Genomic DNA, 16584 nt, shown 5'->3' with positions numbered 1-16584 from the left:
GTACTGAGCAGTCAATTAACCAGAAGATGGAAAAATAGCCACCGAGCCCATGGGTAGTAGACCTGTTTGGGTGGATCGATGGGACCAGAAGGCAGAATTGACAGGGTTGGAGAGTGAGTGGGAAGTAAGGAAATGGAGACAGAAAGTATAGACAGATTGTGTTTTCTATAAATTTGGCTGTGAAGAAGAAGAGAGAGAGACAAGGCTGGAGGGAGATGAGAAGTGGGGTGGGGAATTGTTTTCTTAACGATAGTCTTGAGCACATTTAAAATGAGAAGGTACTAGTGGAGAGGAAATGACTGAACACACGTTAGAGAGAAAAAGGATCGTATACTGTTCTTGAAGAGTAGGGAATGGAGTAGGGAAACCCTTCCTCCTTTTAGGTGGAGGAAGAGGTGGCTCCTCTGTAGCGGGAATGAAGATAGCATGGGATAGGCTAGAAGGGTTTGGAATGGGGAAGGCAAGGGAATCCTTAGGAATGGCTTTTATTTCCTATGGAGAGTGAGGGAGAGGAGTTAGCTGAGAGCTGGGAGGTTGTAGACAGTGGAGAAGATTTGAAATTGTCGTTCTGACATTCCATGTTGTAGAGGGGAAGTCTGAGTTCAGCCTGGTATTGGTGACTTTGTAGTTCTGACTCTCAAAACCTTAATTTTCTACTGCATAGAGTTGCTGTAAGCCTTGATTAAATGACACACACTGTATCACCTGGTCAGTACACAGCACACAGCAAGCCCACAGTCAACGTCAGTCACCCTTTGTACCTCCCTCAGTGCCAAGCACAGGGCTGGCTCATGGGAAGCGCTTGGAAAAGTGGGTTCATGATTGGCTAACACATTACTCCTGACTCTAGAAGCTTCTAGGAGTTATTCTGGCTATTCTGAACTGCTCTGTTTCTCTTTCCCAGGCCAGAACTGCACGTTCCAACTGCACGGTCCCAATGGGACAGTTGAGAGCCCAGGGTTCCCTTATGGCTACCCCAATTACGCCAACTGCACGTGGACCATCACCGCGGAAGAGCAGCACAGGATCCAGCTTGTGTTCCAGTCCTTTGCCCTGGAAGAGGACTTTGATGTCCTGTCAGTGTTTGATGGTCCACCCCAGCCGGAGAATCTGCGTACGAGGTACCATGCTGCCTACCTTCCCTGTAGCAAACAGTTGGGCTCTGAGCCAGGCTCACTAGGAGGAAGAACTTTCTTGAGTGAAAAGTTTATGGTCATCAACAAAGACCACTGTTTTCATGATGCCCTCCCTCAACCCCTCTGGTTTCCCAATTCATGTCTCTTGCTTAGAGGTTTCCAGTTGGGAGGATTGATTAGTAGGACATTTGGGAAGACTAGAGAGAAAACACAAGAGGGTTCTAGACAAATTCAGCTCTTTCTATTGAAACTGATTTTTCATGCACAGGGTGTATTATTTGTATACACAGAAATATAAGTTGGAACCAACAGATTTGGGTGTTGAAGGCTGATAGTGATGCAATGAATATGTCTTGCATCATAGTATTTGAAACCATCAACACTTTTCTGGAATTTGCTTTGCATTTGCAAGGCCTTGGTTGTGAGTGTAGACTCTGGAATTTGGGGGAGTTCCCACCCTCTTAATCCCCATCCCTGTGATGGAAGAGAACCCCATGAAGTGAGTAAGATGGCTTCCTGTACCCCTGAGGCCTCTCAAGGAGAAGAGCTCACAGGAGGGAGTCGGGAGGAAGGCTTCCACCCTCTACAGAAAAGGCAGACTTTTCTGGGGCACAGGTGAAGACCCCAGCGTCATAACTCTCTAGGTGACCCGGAGGCCAGCCAGCCTGTGTCACAAGCCTTGTCCAGGTCAGGTCAGCGTGGCTTCCCGTCTCCTCAGGAAGCCAAAGGGTTAATGGCTTACCAGCCAAGCCCTGGGGAGCCAGAGGTGCTAATTGCTTCTAATGACATGATGCACTAATGAGTGGTTCCCAGCCAAATGCTTAACCTCAAAGCTTTGTTTAAGATGCATCTCAGCCCTTGGCTTCCAAGCTCCTGCAGCAGGGTCTCACACACACATTTACTGCACAGTCTTCAGCCCTCTTCTCTTTCTCCTCAGGGCAGAAGTGAGTCTGGGAAGCCTACAGCAGAGGTGGGGGGCATCTGGGGCCCCCCTGCACCCCTCCTGCAGTTTCTCCCAGAAAAGACTGGGCTAATCATCTTCCCTTGAGGTTCAGCAGGGTTCTGTAAAACATTGGTAAAGGGCTAGAGTCCTCTTCATTCATTCATTCCACAAATATTTCATGGGTACCTATTATGTCTTGACACTGGCCTGGAGGCTGGGGAATAGCAGTGAGAAAAACAAAGCCACTGCCTTCATGCAGTGGCTACATGCTAATGGGGAGGGAGATATGGAAATACATAACATGTCTGGTTCTGTGAAGACAAAGCACACAGGGTAAGAAAGTGATGGCAGGAGTGCTGGCTTTATTATTGTTATTATTATTTTTGTTATACTTTAAGTTCTGGGGTACATGTGCAGAACATACAGGTTTGTTACATAAGTGTACAAGTGCCATGGTGGTTTTCTGCACCCATCAACCAGTCATCTACATTAGGTATTTCTCCTAATATCCCTCCCCTAACCCCCAACCCCCCGACAGGCCCTGGCGTGTGATGTTCCCCTCCCTGTGTCCATGTGTTCTCATTGTTCAACTCCCACTTGTGAGTGAGAACATGCTGTGTTTGGTTTTCTGTTCCTGTGTAAGTTTGCTGAGAATGATGGTTTCCAGCTTCATCCATGTCCCTGCAAAGGACATGAACTCATCCTTTTTTTATGGCTGTGATTGCTGGTTTTTATAGGGTGGTCAGGGATGGTTTTTCCGAGCAGAAAGAGAGCTATGAGCAGAGAGCTGAATCATGGAATATCATGTATGGTGGGTATCCCGTATAGGTATCTAGGGAAAGCTTCTAGGCCAAGGGCACAGGAAATGTAAAGGGTACAGGGCCAACCTTTGGAGGATGGTCTTGCTGTGGCACAGTCCACTCAGGCCAAGCCAACCATGTTGACTAGGAAGACCTGCAGTTTTGGAATCCTCATTCTAGATCATCCCAGGTGTTGTCTTTATGCTGTGCTAGTTTGAATTCCTCTCACAAGCAAAGGAGGGTATGCAGGAGGCCAGTGGTTACAGGCTAGAGCAAGCCAGTGGGTAGGAGTTATGGAAGGGAAAAGGTGAGGCTGGGAGGTGGCAGAAGGTGGTAGATCCTGCAGGGCCTCATGGGTCACACAGGGACTTTGGCCTTGATCCCGAGGCACAGGAAACCCTTGGAGGGTTCTGAGCAGAAGAGGGACCTGCTGTGACAGGCCTTTGCCATTGTAGGGAAAATGGAGTGAAAGGGGTGAGGCTGGAGGCTGCTGCTCAGGGCAGAGAAGAAGGAGGCTTGGGTCTCCTGGAAGTGGGGACATGATGACAAATGGTCAGATCTGTGCTGTATTCCAAACACAGAGCAGACAGGATTTGTTGTTGCGTTGGGTGTGGGCTGTGGGAGTAAGGAGATGAGGATGATTCCAGTCTCCTTGGCTTTAATGATTATAGGAAGAAGTAGCTGTTTCCTGAGAGGAGGAGCTGGAAGTTAAGATTCAGTTTGGCCGTATAAAATTTTAGATGTCTATTAGATATCCAGATGGAGAAGGCATTGAACATGCACTTGAATATGTGGGTTTTGAGTTCAAGGGTGTCAGGGCTAGAGATACAAATTTGGGAGACTAGGACTGGATGGTACCTAAAACATAAGACTGGATGTGGTCACAAGGGAGCCAGTCTTCTCCATCGGATTTTGAGCTCATGATGTTGAATGCATGTTTGAAAGATAGAATGTCAGATCAGATCAATGGGGCACTGATTGAGGTGTGGACAGCTAGAGGCAAATTCTCCAATTCTGCCTGCTAGAGTTATTTAAGCTTGTCCTGCTCTTAAGGCAGGGTCCCCGCATATGTAGTGGAGTCTTTGTTTTCTGACACTTGGGTTTTCTGACTCTGAGGGGAAGTATGGAAGACTCAGCAGAGTGGAGACTGGCCTGGCCGGTGTTCTAGCATGGAAGGGTGGAAGTTTCCATGACCTGGTGAAGTGGTTCTGGCAGGGAGGCTTCCTCTTGTCCTAAGGATGCAGAAGAATCAGATGTGTCCCCAGCCACAGCACAGCGTTCCTGGCCAACCAGCCATGAGCATGAAGCTCTGGGGTTGAACCTTCATTAGGTTGTCCCTGTTTGTGCTCCTGATCTCTGTCATCTTTGTGATCTGCTTATTCTAATTCATTTCACAAGGTCACACAGGCTTAGCAAAGGGGAAGGGCTAGAAGGAGACCACTGCCTTTTATTGACCTGGAACCAGAGGAGTTCACACCCCGGAGGACAATAGGAGGGGAAATGACCTTAGAGGACAGTCCAAGTAACATTGGAAGATGCTGTCCTTAATACTGGAATGGTGCTGCTCTGGGGGTGTGGAGAGGCAGCAGCAAGCATGCTTGGTGGGGACCCTTGGGTCTTTGTGAATTTTTTTTTTAATGTTCTTGCATGGTTTTTAGTCCACTCAAATTTTTTTTATTCACGAATCAGTTTTTGTCTGTGTGTTAGTCCAGGGAATCACCAATAAAATCACCTATTTTATTGAGAGTGTCAAGTCTATCATCCTAGGGTTGTACATAGTTTTCCCACTCAACCTTTCTTTTTCCATGGTGTCTGGGTCACATCCCTTTCTCACATCTGCTCCTGCGCATTTCTTTCTTTCTTTCTTTTTTTTCCACTCAGTTAGTCTTGCCAGAAGTTTGCCTATTTTATTGGTCTTTTTAAAGTTCCAATGCTAGGGCAATCCATTTTATTCTCTTTTATCTAAATTATTGATTTCTGCTTTTATCTTTATCCATTCTTTTCTCTCACTTTCCTTAGGCTAATATTGCTCTTTTGCCAATTTTGTAAATTAAATTGGTTTTATTATTTCTTGTTTGATAATAAAAACATTAAGAGGCATTTTCCCCTAAGTACAGCTTTGACCATATTCCATAAATTTTTATGGCTAGTTGTTAGTTTAGAAAGAGTTTCTGATTGCAGTTTTGTTCTTTCTTTGACTCTAGGGTTTTCCCCTTAAATTTTCAAGTAATATTTGTTTATACTTTAGAAATTATTATCTAGCTTTATTTCATTATGATTAGATTATGATTTCTACTTTGGAGAATTTGTTGACTTGTTTCCCTCTGTATAAGATCATTTTTGTCAGTATTCTATGAAGAAAGATATTCTGTGTATGAAGGGTGAAAAAATTAAGTTATTAATATCATTCAGTTTTTCTAATTTCGTATCTATTGCCTAATTGATATTTGCCAAGATAGGCAATATATTGCTCTCACATTCTTACTGTAGTTTATATCAATTTCTCTTTTTATTCCTGAGTTTTTATTTTATAAACTGTGATTCTATACTCTTCAGCATATTCATATTTTCAAATGTTAGATCTTCAGAGTGAATTATATATATATTTCCATATAAAAATTGTAGTTATTCCCTATTCTTTACTGTTTTTTTCTTTTTTTCTTTTTTGCTTTACATTCTACTTTGTACCAATATTACACCCTTTTTTTCTTTCAGATATGCATTGATTGGGTCCACCTTTGCCAATTTCACTGTTTTTAATATGTCTATATTATTCTTTTAGGAATAGCTCTTAGCACAATATACATAGTCATTGAATTTTTTAAAAATCGTGGCTGAGAATCACTATCCTTTAACAGCAAAGTTTAGTTCACTCATATTTTTTGGTAACAACTGATATGTTTGCTCTTCTATTATACTTAATGCTTTCTATTATTTTTAAGCTTCCTTACTGTTGCTTCCTTTTATCTGTCTTCTAGTGCAAGATTTCTTTGTTTTGTTTTTTTTTTTCTGTGATTTTTATTCTATTAGTGCTCAAAGTTGCTTCTTTACAACATGTTTTAAGCTATATTTTTCTGTCAACATCCTGCCTAGCTAGCTTTTGTCTTAGTTAGGTCTTACTGACTATCTTGTAAAAATTTCTTTGTGTTTGCAGGATGTAGGTATCTATCTCTTTTTCTTAGTTTCCAAAGTTAATTGTAGATATTCCATCTCTTTATATACTTTAGATCATTTTCGTGAGAATGTAGGGGGTCAGGCAAGGCAGAGTTTAACATGTTATCTTTCCTCTTCATCTTGACAAGGAAATTTTTAAAATAAAAGTTTTATTCTTTTTGATGCTATTGAGAATGGGTTTTTAAAAAATTTTGGTTTTGGACTAGCCATTGTTAATATATAGAAATACAATTGATTTTTGTAAATTGATCTTGTATCTTGTGACCTTGCTGAATTTGTTGTTAGTTCAGTTCTTTTACATCTGTGAATAAAAGTTTTAATTCTTCCTTTCCAATCGGGATACCTCTCATTTCCTTTTTTCCCTGATTGCACTATCTAGAACCTCCAGTATAATATTGAATAGAAGTGGTCAGAGTGGCTAGCCTTGACTTATTCCTGATGTTAAGGGAAAAACATTTCATCTTTTAGCATTAAGTATGATGTTATCTGTAGGTTTTTTGCGGATACCCTTCTAATAAAAGTTTTTAAGCAGAGGATTTCGGCGTGATTTGGTGGCAGTGTGGAAAATGCACTGGGGTGGAGGGCAGACTGGTGACCGTGGGGCAAGGAAAGAGACAGCAGTAGCCTAGACTAAAGCAATGAAGGGTAAAGATGGTGTGGATGTGTATGATGCTATGGGAAAGAGCTGTCCCCAGAATTAGTAGTGGATGTATAGGGACAGTGGAGTGGGAATAAGAAAAAGAAAGAAATGGAGGATGACTCCGCAGTGTCTGCCTTGGAAACAGAAAACAAACCAGATCAGTCTGCAGTGAATTCCAGTCTCCAGTAAAATGTGTTCTTGGGCCTAGCAGGATATTTGCTGCACTGACATTTTTTCTTCACTTGTCTGGTAGATAGAGCTGGTAGGTCACCTCCTCTCTCAGTGTTTTCCTGTGAGACAGAAGGGTACAGTGGGGACAGACCTAGATTTATACCTAGGTAGGCTCTACATTTATTAATGCTATGACCTCATGCAAGGTTTGGCTTCTCTGAGCCTCATCTATAAAACGGAGGTGACATTTACCCTCCTTACAGGGTTGTTGTATGTGAGCCACAAGCTATAGATGCTTACGTGGTCCGGAAACATTGTTTACGTCCTTTCCTGCCCTTCTGTTCTTAGGACCCAGTAACTCAGACCTTTCCAGAGAGTTCTAGTGCCTGTGATGAAACTTCATCTGTGGCCAACTCATCAGACTTTTTAGACTTGGGATACCAGATGTGGTAGAAAGACACAGAAGGAGGCACTGAGCTCAGGAACAGTCATTAATTGTGCATGTATGTATCATGTGTATGTATGCAACGTGTATGTATCATAGCATTACTGATCCCATGATAGCCTCCTCTCCTCTCCTCTCCCTTCCCACACAGACAGTGGGGCCAGACCACCAAGAGGCCTGCAGCAGATTTTTCTCTGCTTGCATTACCTGGGGGATTTCCATGTTTATTGTCTAAAACTTAATGAGCTGGGCACAGTGGCATCCACCTGTAGTCCCAGCTACTACTTGGGAGGCTGGGGCAAGAGAATTGTTTGAGCCCAGGAATTCAAGACTAGCATGGGCAACACAGTAAAACCTAATCTCAGAAAAATAAAAATAAAAAAATTTCATGAGTACAAGTTTCACAATTACTGTTTTCACTACATTAAAAAATTTTTTTTTTTTTAGATTAGGAGGTTACATGTGCTGGTTCTTTACGTGGATACATTGCATAATGGAGGGGTTTGGACTTCTAGTTGTACCCATCACCCAAATAGTGAGCACTGTGCACAATAGGCAGTTTTTCAACCCTCACTCCCTCCCAGACTCCTCCCTTTTGGAGTCTCCTCATTGCGTTTTTAAGGCATCTCTCTTTTCTCCTCTTCTCTCCAACACTCTGGTCTCCTTTCTTTATGGATGCATTCCAACAAAAGGCTGAAATGTTACCCACCTACCCCAATCCCAGCCCGCTTTAACCTCTCCTTTCTCCAGCTGCCTCCTCCTGGATTGTGTTGTGAGCAATGAGCTTTCCTCCTATTAGATTCTAAGCTCCTTAAGGCTGGGAGTCAAGCCTTCTTTTTTTTTTTTTTTTTTTTGCTTTGCTGTAACAGAGCCACACCGTGGAATATACACCAGTCTTGCCAGTAGACGACATGAGTTTGATCTCTAGCTCCTCCCTAGCTGCATAGCATTGGCAAGTCACTTTCACTCTTAGCCACAGTGTCCTAATTGATAAAGGGAGTATATCAAGATCTGCCTTATAGGTTGGTTGATCAAGATTAAATTAAAACAGTAAGTAAACTGCTTTAATTATGATGAGATAGAAACAAAAGGAATACTTGTACATTTGTAGGAAAAATTAGAAAGTACAATTTAGCAAAAAGACAAAATAATACATTTGTGAGTCATGAAGTAGAGCAGTGGTTCTCAACTGAAGGCACCTTTGTCCCCCAGGGGACATTTGGCCACATCTGGAGAAATTTGTGGTTGTCCCAACTGCAAGTGGAGAGGTACTGATGACATCTACTAGGTTGAGGCCAGGGATTCCGCTAAACATCATCCCACAATGCACAGCACAGCTGTCTACGGTAAAGAATTATCTGACCCCAAATGCCAGTAAAGCTGAGGTTGAAAAACCTCGAGGTGGATTGATTTGAGAGGTTCACACCTTTAGCATAAGACATACCTGGGTTTTCATCCTCTTTCTATGTCTGTGAACTTGGGCAAGTGAGTCAACCCATTCAAGCCTCAGTTTCCTCCTCAGCAAAATGGGAACTTCTCACTGATGCTATGTACTGGCGGCTGCACCTGGCATCATTGATGAAAAGGTGCCAATAGACACACTGCGCACAGCTTGTTCTATATGCAGACGCTATTCATCTCCCGGTGACTCCCTTTCTCTACCAGGAGTTCATAGCCATCTCCTTGAAAGCATCTCACATTTCATCTGGAGCTATTCACAAGCAGCCACATCCCAGGGTGCCAGAAGGCAGCGTCTGGCTGCTTCAAATTAAATTTACAATAGAAGCTGATCAGACTCTTCTTCTAATGGATCAGGGTGGGGAACGGGAGTAGGAGCTGGTCCTGAAGGCCGGGAGCATGTAGGAGTTTGGAAATTAGCAAGGAAAGAAAAAGAACCTTCCAGATAATGCAGCGTCAGCCCTGTCTGGATGAAGTACTGAAACAGTCCCCACGTCTCTGCTTTTGCACAATTAGATGGCCTCTCCATGCTGGCAAACATCCTATTGCATTGCAGTTTAATGTGGAATGAAGTTTTCTAATGGGACACGAGCAAACGTAATCTATGAAGATGCTGCTAATAAACTGCATCCCGTATATTGGAGGATTTATAGGGTACTGGTGATGACTGCACCAGTTAAGCACAGCTAAGCATCTCTTAATTTAGACATTTGGGCTCAAGTTATGGGAAACACTACAACTCGTTCCCTCAATTACTGGCAATACACATGCTGTCATCAGCCTAAGGTGCAATGTAGTTTTAGTCATTTGGAGCTAGTTGCAGATTTCACTCAACTGGCGTTAGACACCTGTTTGGAAGTTGTAAAAATCCACAAATTTGCCAGATTTACTGTCTTCTTATGAATATGTATCACAGCAGAGGCCCCCAAAGGACCTGTTTGTTGGATTTCTTAAAAGGTGTGCCTTGCACATCAATAGGGATGTCCTTGAAGGGTCCGTTCCCCAGAACCCCTCTGGGAATGTGCTCTTGTGGGCAGGAGGAGGCTGGGAGGACCTATGAGGATGAGGGAAAAGTCTTTGTTTAGGATTGAAACAGAGTGAGGACACTGGAAAGGAGAACAGAGGAACGAGGACACCGAACAGCTACTATGTTCCAGCCACCATGCTGGACACATGTGTTCATGCTCTCATGGAAATTTATTCTATATTTATTGAATGCCTACCAGGAATGCCAGGTGTCGGAGATACGGCAGTTAACAAGACAGCTTCTGCCTTCAAGGAACTCAAGATATCTTTAGGGAGACAGTTAAATAATCAGGCTATAAGTGCTATGACTGGGGAACCTGATCTAGCCTTGGGGGAGATCTTTGTGGATGCTCATCTGGAGGTCTGGGATGAACCCCCTTCATCTGCCCCTTTGCTTAGTTATCCCTTACTTATTCCTCAAATAATTCAGTTGTCCCTTCCTTGCCCAGGGACACCCTTTCCTCACAACCTGGTCAAACCCTCCTGTGATACCTGCTCAGATCACTGTGCATTCACCCTTTGTGGTTTTACGTGTGTGTGTGTGTGTGTCTACTTCATTTATGCCCATCTACCACACAAGGCTGTAAGCTCCTTGATGACAAGAACTGTATCTCTTTACTCTTTATTTTTCATTGTAGCTCTTCAGGGCCTAACAGAGAGCCTGGCATATAGTAGGTGCTAAACGAATACTTATGGAGTGAGTGAATCAATGCTCTCTGGAGGAAGAGATCCCTAATAGAGAGTGGAAGGAGGGATGGGAGTGTTTTGAGCCAAGAAATAGTATGTGCATAGGTCTAGGCAAAAGTAAGAGAAAGGTGAGGTGCAGAATGACAATGGGTAGGTTCACTTTGGCTGGATTATAGTGGGAAGGTGGAGCAGTGGCCCAGGCCAGCTCCACCAGGGACCCTGTATGCCCTGCTGAGGAACTCAATACATATCTAAAAAAGATGGTTCATGCTGAAAGGTTTTAAATAGACATTGTACATGTTATCTAATAATTCAACAATACCCTTAGGAGGTGGGTGGTATTAATTCCCTTTGCAGAAGTTAAGCAAGCATGTAAGGCCTCTAAGCTGTCAAATAGCTGATATAGTTTGGATCTGTATCCCTGCCCAAATCTCATGCTGGATTGTAATCTCCAATGTTGGAGGTGGGGCCTGGTGGGAAGTAATTCGATCATAGGGGTGGATTTCTCATGAATGGTTATCACCATCCTCTTGGTCCTGTTCTCACGATAGTGAGTGAGTTCTCACGAGATCTGGTCATTTAAGTGTGGGGCACCTCCCCCATCTCTCTTGCTCCTGCTTTTGCCATGTGATGTGCTTGTTCCCCCTTTGCCTTATGCCGTGGTTGTAAGTTTCCTGAGGCCTCCCCAGGAGCCGGGCAAATGCCAGCATCGTGCTTCCTGTACAGCCAGTGGGACTGTGAGCCAATTAAACCACTTTTCTTTATAAATTTCCCAGTCTCAGGTATTTCTTTACAGCAATGCAAGAATGGACTAATGCAGAGGCTAAAGAGGGGTGGGTAAGGGATCTCCTAGAGCCAGAAACAAGGCTTTTCCCCACTACACCAAAATGCCTTTTCACTACTTGGGATTTCTTTGCATTCATTCATTCAATTTCCTTTTTAAAAATCCATTCCTTTTTCCTTTTTAAGCAGTTTCTCTAAAATAGTGAATGTATTAGGTATTTTCTGCTTTAAGAAGGTCAGCAGTCTATAGAGTGAGAAAAATGCACCTGCCTCCTTTCCCAGGCCCTTGTCCCAGCCTTGCTCCCTAGAGGTAACCACTGTTAACAGTTTGGTGTGTGTCCAATTTTTTTTTAAATAAAGATTCATTAAACTGCCCATGAGGCTTATTGGGACATCCGTCAGACCTTTAAAAATTGTTCTGATGAATTAAGTGTAAACTAATTAGAAACATGGATTCAATTACCCTTGAAACACACAGGGGTTTAATAATTAATAGGAAGAGGGTTTGAGGCCAAAGGCATTATGGATTTTATCAAACCCCTAACATCTGAAAAGTAAATATGTTTGATTCACCCTAAATGCTGGCAAATTTGCCATCCAGAGGCAAACTTGTTGGTAGGAGCTGTGTAGTTAATTAGGAAAGTTAGCTATGGTTAATAAGGAGGCAGAGGAAGTGGGCTGCAGAAGACAAAACCCGCTGGTTATTGCTAGGAGGGCTTCTTGGGACAGGGAAGTGGCCTGTTTTGTGGGGTTACTGCAGTCTGCTTCCTTCACAATCCTTTACCAGGTAGGCTTTGGAGTGGAAGGCTGGATACCTGGGACCCTGATGTCTGCTTGACTCCCAAGTTCACACAGGTCAGCACCACCTGACCAGCACTGAAGGGGGTTATGGAAGGGGAGGAGTGGGGTCTGCCAGGGATGAGGCTTTGGAAACCAATTGCAGTGACCCCATGGGGGCAGCCATGTGCTCCATCCCTAATGCCAAAGGGAGGGTCTGGGCAGACGTGGTGGGGGAGGGGTTGGCAGCAGGTGATACACAAAGCCAGGTGGGCAGCAGTGTCGGGGTCCTGAGCAATCTCTCCACTCACAGTAGGACCCTGTGGTTCAAGGTCAAAATCAATATTTGTGACAAAGCCTCACCTTGCTCATTCACCAAGTCTGCTGTTTAATAGCAGCCAAAATTTAAAACCCCCTGGAGCCAGAGGCTCAGTCCGAAAGGCTGTGCTGCCTGCATCACTTCTCACAATTGGTCCTGCTTGCAGCATCATGAGATATTGGCCAAAGATGCAATGTTCCGCTAGAGCAGAGGTGCCCACCTCTAGACCCTCATCGGCCCCTCTCTTCCAAGTGGCTGCTGACAGCACTGTTGCTGAGATAGGAAGTTTCCCCCTTCTTTATCCTCAACTCTTATTCCCTGAACTTTTGGGGCCACAGAATTTGCTCTTCAAGGGACCCTAGTGACATGGGGATATTGTCTGCAGGGTGGAGGCAGGTTTGGACTGGTCATTCTAGTCTTCCCTCTGTTTCTTTTTCAGCAGACCTGGTACCCAAATAAACACCTCCCAAATATTGAGTACCTCATTCTCTTGGAGTTAAAGTAAATCTAAAACTAAATCAATTCTCGACTTTTCAGTGACAAAAGAGCCAAATTATTGTACCCATAAGTGGGTCTACTCTGTCACCAGATGTGGTGCCAAGAGCCAGGCCAGGGGCGTGGAGACCTGGGTTCTGTCCCAGCTTGGCCACTGGTTTGCTTGTGATCTTCACAAAGTCCTATTCCTTCTCAGGGCCAGCTGCATTTTCCTGACTTACAATATGAGGATTTAAATCTAGAGGAACTCCAAAGCTTCTTCCAGCTCTGAAATTGTGTGATTGAATGATGCTGGAGATGCATGTAGAAGGACTAAAAAATATCCCTGACCTTCTGGGATTCTTTCTACTCTATGTAGGTATTGCTCTTGGCTGTTTCAACAATTCCAGCATTTGTCTTTGGCAAACAGTTTATTTTCCAATGGCACGTTAAGCAGTGTGGCAGAGAAGACTAATTGCCCACCATCAATCTTGCTCCTTTTCCTCAGTGTAGGTGTTAGTGGGAAGCAGCTGCCTAGCTAGGGACAATATTTTCCCAGACCTCCTTGCATCTAGATGGAGTCATATGACTTAGGGAAGGTAGATGGAAATGATGTGTGCCCCTTCCAGGTCTGGGCAGAAAGCCTCCTCTGCAATCCTGTCTTTCTATCTTTCCCTGGAAATAGGAGATAGAGAAGCCTAGATGCCTGGATGACTGCATGGAGCAGAACCCACCCCCTCCCCTATCTGCTACTGATTGATTGAATTTTACGTAAGTGAGAAATAAACTTTCATGTAAACTTAGAGCTCACGTATTACTGCACCCGTTGCCCCAGGAGCTGCAGCTGACTGGGGTTGCCTAGGTGACATGGTAAAGACTATAGACGGTATAGGCTACTAGCCTGGCTGTTGAATTCATGGAAGCAGTTTCTGACCACGTGATGCCCCTACCATCTTGCGGACTGGCAATGCAGTGTCTTTAATCCTGCCTGGAGGAGAAAATGTTTTCATGAATTTTACAGTGGCTAGCTCATCTGCACCTGGCAGTCCTTCACTGTGCCAGTTCAGTCTCTCCCATCATCACTGCCACCTTTGTCCCTCCATAAGCAGTGGCTGCCTTATCAAGCCTCATAAGGAAGGAAGCCTGAACAATTGACTCCACCTTCCCAATTTGATTATTTTATCCCAAAGAGCTCTTAACTAGAGATGTGGGGGCTTTTGTGATGCCCTGGTCAGCTGGTAGAGCTGCATAAAACTTCTCCCTTCTCCAAAGTTCCACAGCTACATATCAAAGACAAGGCAAATCTTAAACTTACATAAACCCTACAAAGCAAAGAGGAACAGGGACGGATCTCAGCTCTGATAGTTTAGCTGGATTTCAGTTATAAGAGGAATTCCTCACAGTCCAGAGATAAAGAAATCTGGACAATAAAGAAGCTTTCTAGTTCTGCAAGAAGCCTTGCAGTAGTGGATATTTTCAAACCTGCCTTGGTCTGCAAGGGTCGGGGAATGCAGACACAAAGAGTTCTTGCAGACAGAGGCAGATTTGTATCCACTACCGCAAAGCTCCACCCTTGTAAGTGCCCAGTGTTGCTCCTCTCAATTCCGTTTGATTGTTGTGACTTCTCAGGCGCATTATGTTATTGACTTCTCTCAATAATCCAATTGAAGTGTCCTATTAATCCCATTTTGCAGAGGAGAAAGCTGAGCTTCAGAATGGCTCATAAGCCCTATGCTAACAAGGTGTGGCTGAGTTCTTAGCATTTTCTCCCTGCTCTGAGCCAGTGCCCTCCAGCCACATGGGCCTGTGGAGGGCAGGAGAAAGGTCCTGGGCAACAGTCAGCCAGAATAAGGACCCATCTACCCTAAAGGACAGTGCTGGATGAGAGGAAATCTGCCAGAGACACGATTCTACAGCCCTGTCTCCCTTGATGTTTGGAATTTGCCTGCACTTAGGCAAGAAGGAAAGGAAGAGGGAATGGCTGTCTTTTCTCCAATGCACTGTTCCTCCAGTGTAAGCTAGGTGAAGGCCTCAACGTGGCAAATTATTTGTAGAACCCCGAAGGAGTGGGCTTCTTCTATTTTGGAGTATGTAGAAGAGTAAAGATTTTCTTTAATTAGATAGTGCCGGATAGATTTAATTAAAGCTTCAAACCTGCAATTTTCTTTGTTTGATTGATCAGTTGGTGCTGATTGCCTGGAGTAATTATGAAGGGGGAGGTGGAGTTTTCAAAGTCTGATAGTGATAAGAAGCAGACTGAGTCAACTCATGGATACTTGTTTGTCAGAGTGATTCTGAAAAGATTTAAATTGCACAAATGTTTGTTGGCTGGTCAAATGAAAAATAAGGTATCTAAATTACACTTTTGTCTAAATCATGCTCCTGGTGGATGTGCTTCTGTAGAAAAGGTCCCCTTTTCCCCTCCTTTCTCCAAATATAATCACACCTCTGAGACCAGGCAGTATTCTGTTATTTTTGTCTTTCTTTTATGAAATAATTGAAGCACATTGTTGGGAGTGTCTCATAATGGCCTTCTAAAATTTCTAGAGCTTACTGGAGGGTCAGGAGAGAAAGAGCATCTTATAATCTCCATGTAAATTTAGGGAATTCAGAAAGAGCTTTAAAGTCAGGCACTCCTGGGGTTGAATTCTGCCTTTACCATTTACTACCTCTTTGACTTTGGACAAGTATCCTTGAACTGCTTTTTCCTCATCTGCAATGCAAAAGAGTTGTGAGGATTCTGTGAGCTGATGTATGCAAGTCAAGCACCCATGGTTAGCCTGTGATGGGTTCTTACTGGATTTCTGTCTCTTCCCCTTCCTGTGCTCTGTTGCTTTGCTGAGGTCACCACCATAAAAGTTCTGTGAACTCATGGGACCAGAGCTGTCTTGTTCACCACTGCAGACAGAGACCCCAGCATACTGCTTTGTACATGGTGGGTCTCAGCAAATTCTTGCCCAATGAATGAATACATGGTTGAATGTCCTGTATATTTAGGCCTCACTAAAAGTAGATGACATCAGTACAGAATAAAAGAAGGGGCTCCAAAGAGCTGCCACATTTATGAGACGCTAGGGGGTGCAAGATGAACAATGCCATGCAGGCTGCCATATGAAAGCATTGGTGGAGAAACTCTTCTCTTTTTCCTCTGAACTGGTCAAACCATCTGTGTTAGTTCATTTTCATGCTGCTGATAAAGACATACCCAAGACTGGGCAATTTACAAAAGAAAGAGGTTTAATGGACTTACAGTTCCACATGGCTGAGGAGGCCTCACAATCATGGCAGATGGCAAGAAGGAGCAAGTTACGTCTTACATGGATGGCAGCAGGCAAAGAGCGAGCTTGTGCAAGGGAACTCCCCTTTTAAAAACTATCAGATCTCACAAGACTCATTCACTATTATGAGAACAGCAGGGGAAAGACCTGCCCCCATGATTCAATTACCTCCCACTGGGTTCCTCCCACAAGAAGTGGGAATTCAAGATGAGATTTGGGTGGGGACACATTCAAACCATTTTCAACATCTTGGGGGACTGAGTTCAGTTCTCAGTTACACACTGGAGTGGGAAGCCAATGATTGTCAAGACTGCTGCAGCATAAATTATGTTTAAGTTAAAAAATAACAAAACAGGCTACAGAATTATCTGTTTATTATGTACATTGCCACGTAAGGATGTATATGCAGGTGAATAAGACTAGAAGGAAATATAGCAACATGCTAATAATAATATGGGTATGAGGATGGCTTG

At 43.8% G+C, this 16584-nt stretch overlaps 1 protein-coding gene across 1 annotated transcript in view; it reads left to right on the top strand.

Annotated features, from left to right (window-relative positions):
* The window catches only part of CSMD2 (CUB and Sushi multiple domains 2), a 653486-nt gene that overhangs the window by 74991 nt on the left and 561911 nt on the right, over nt 1-16584 (top strand). The window contains exon 2 of the mRNA XM_050747220.1: nt 905-1121. Coding sequence (XP_050603177.1) covers nt 905-1121 — 217 coding nt within the window. The remainder of the gene's footprint in view (nt 1-904; nt 1122-16584) is intronic.

Source organism: Macaca thibetana, chromosome 1 (assembly GCF_024542745.1).
Source record: "Macaca thibetana thibetana isolate TM-01 chromosome 1, ASM2454274v1, whole genome shotgun sequence".
NCBI classification, from domain to species: Eukaryota; Metazoa; Chordata; class Mammalia; order Primates; family Cercopithecidae; genus Macaca; species Macaca thibetana.
The sequence above is the reverse complement of the archived record's forward strand: the minus strand, read 5'-3'. Positions and strand labels throughout refer to the sequence as shown.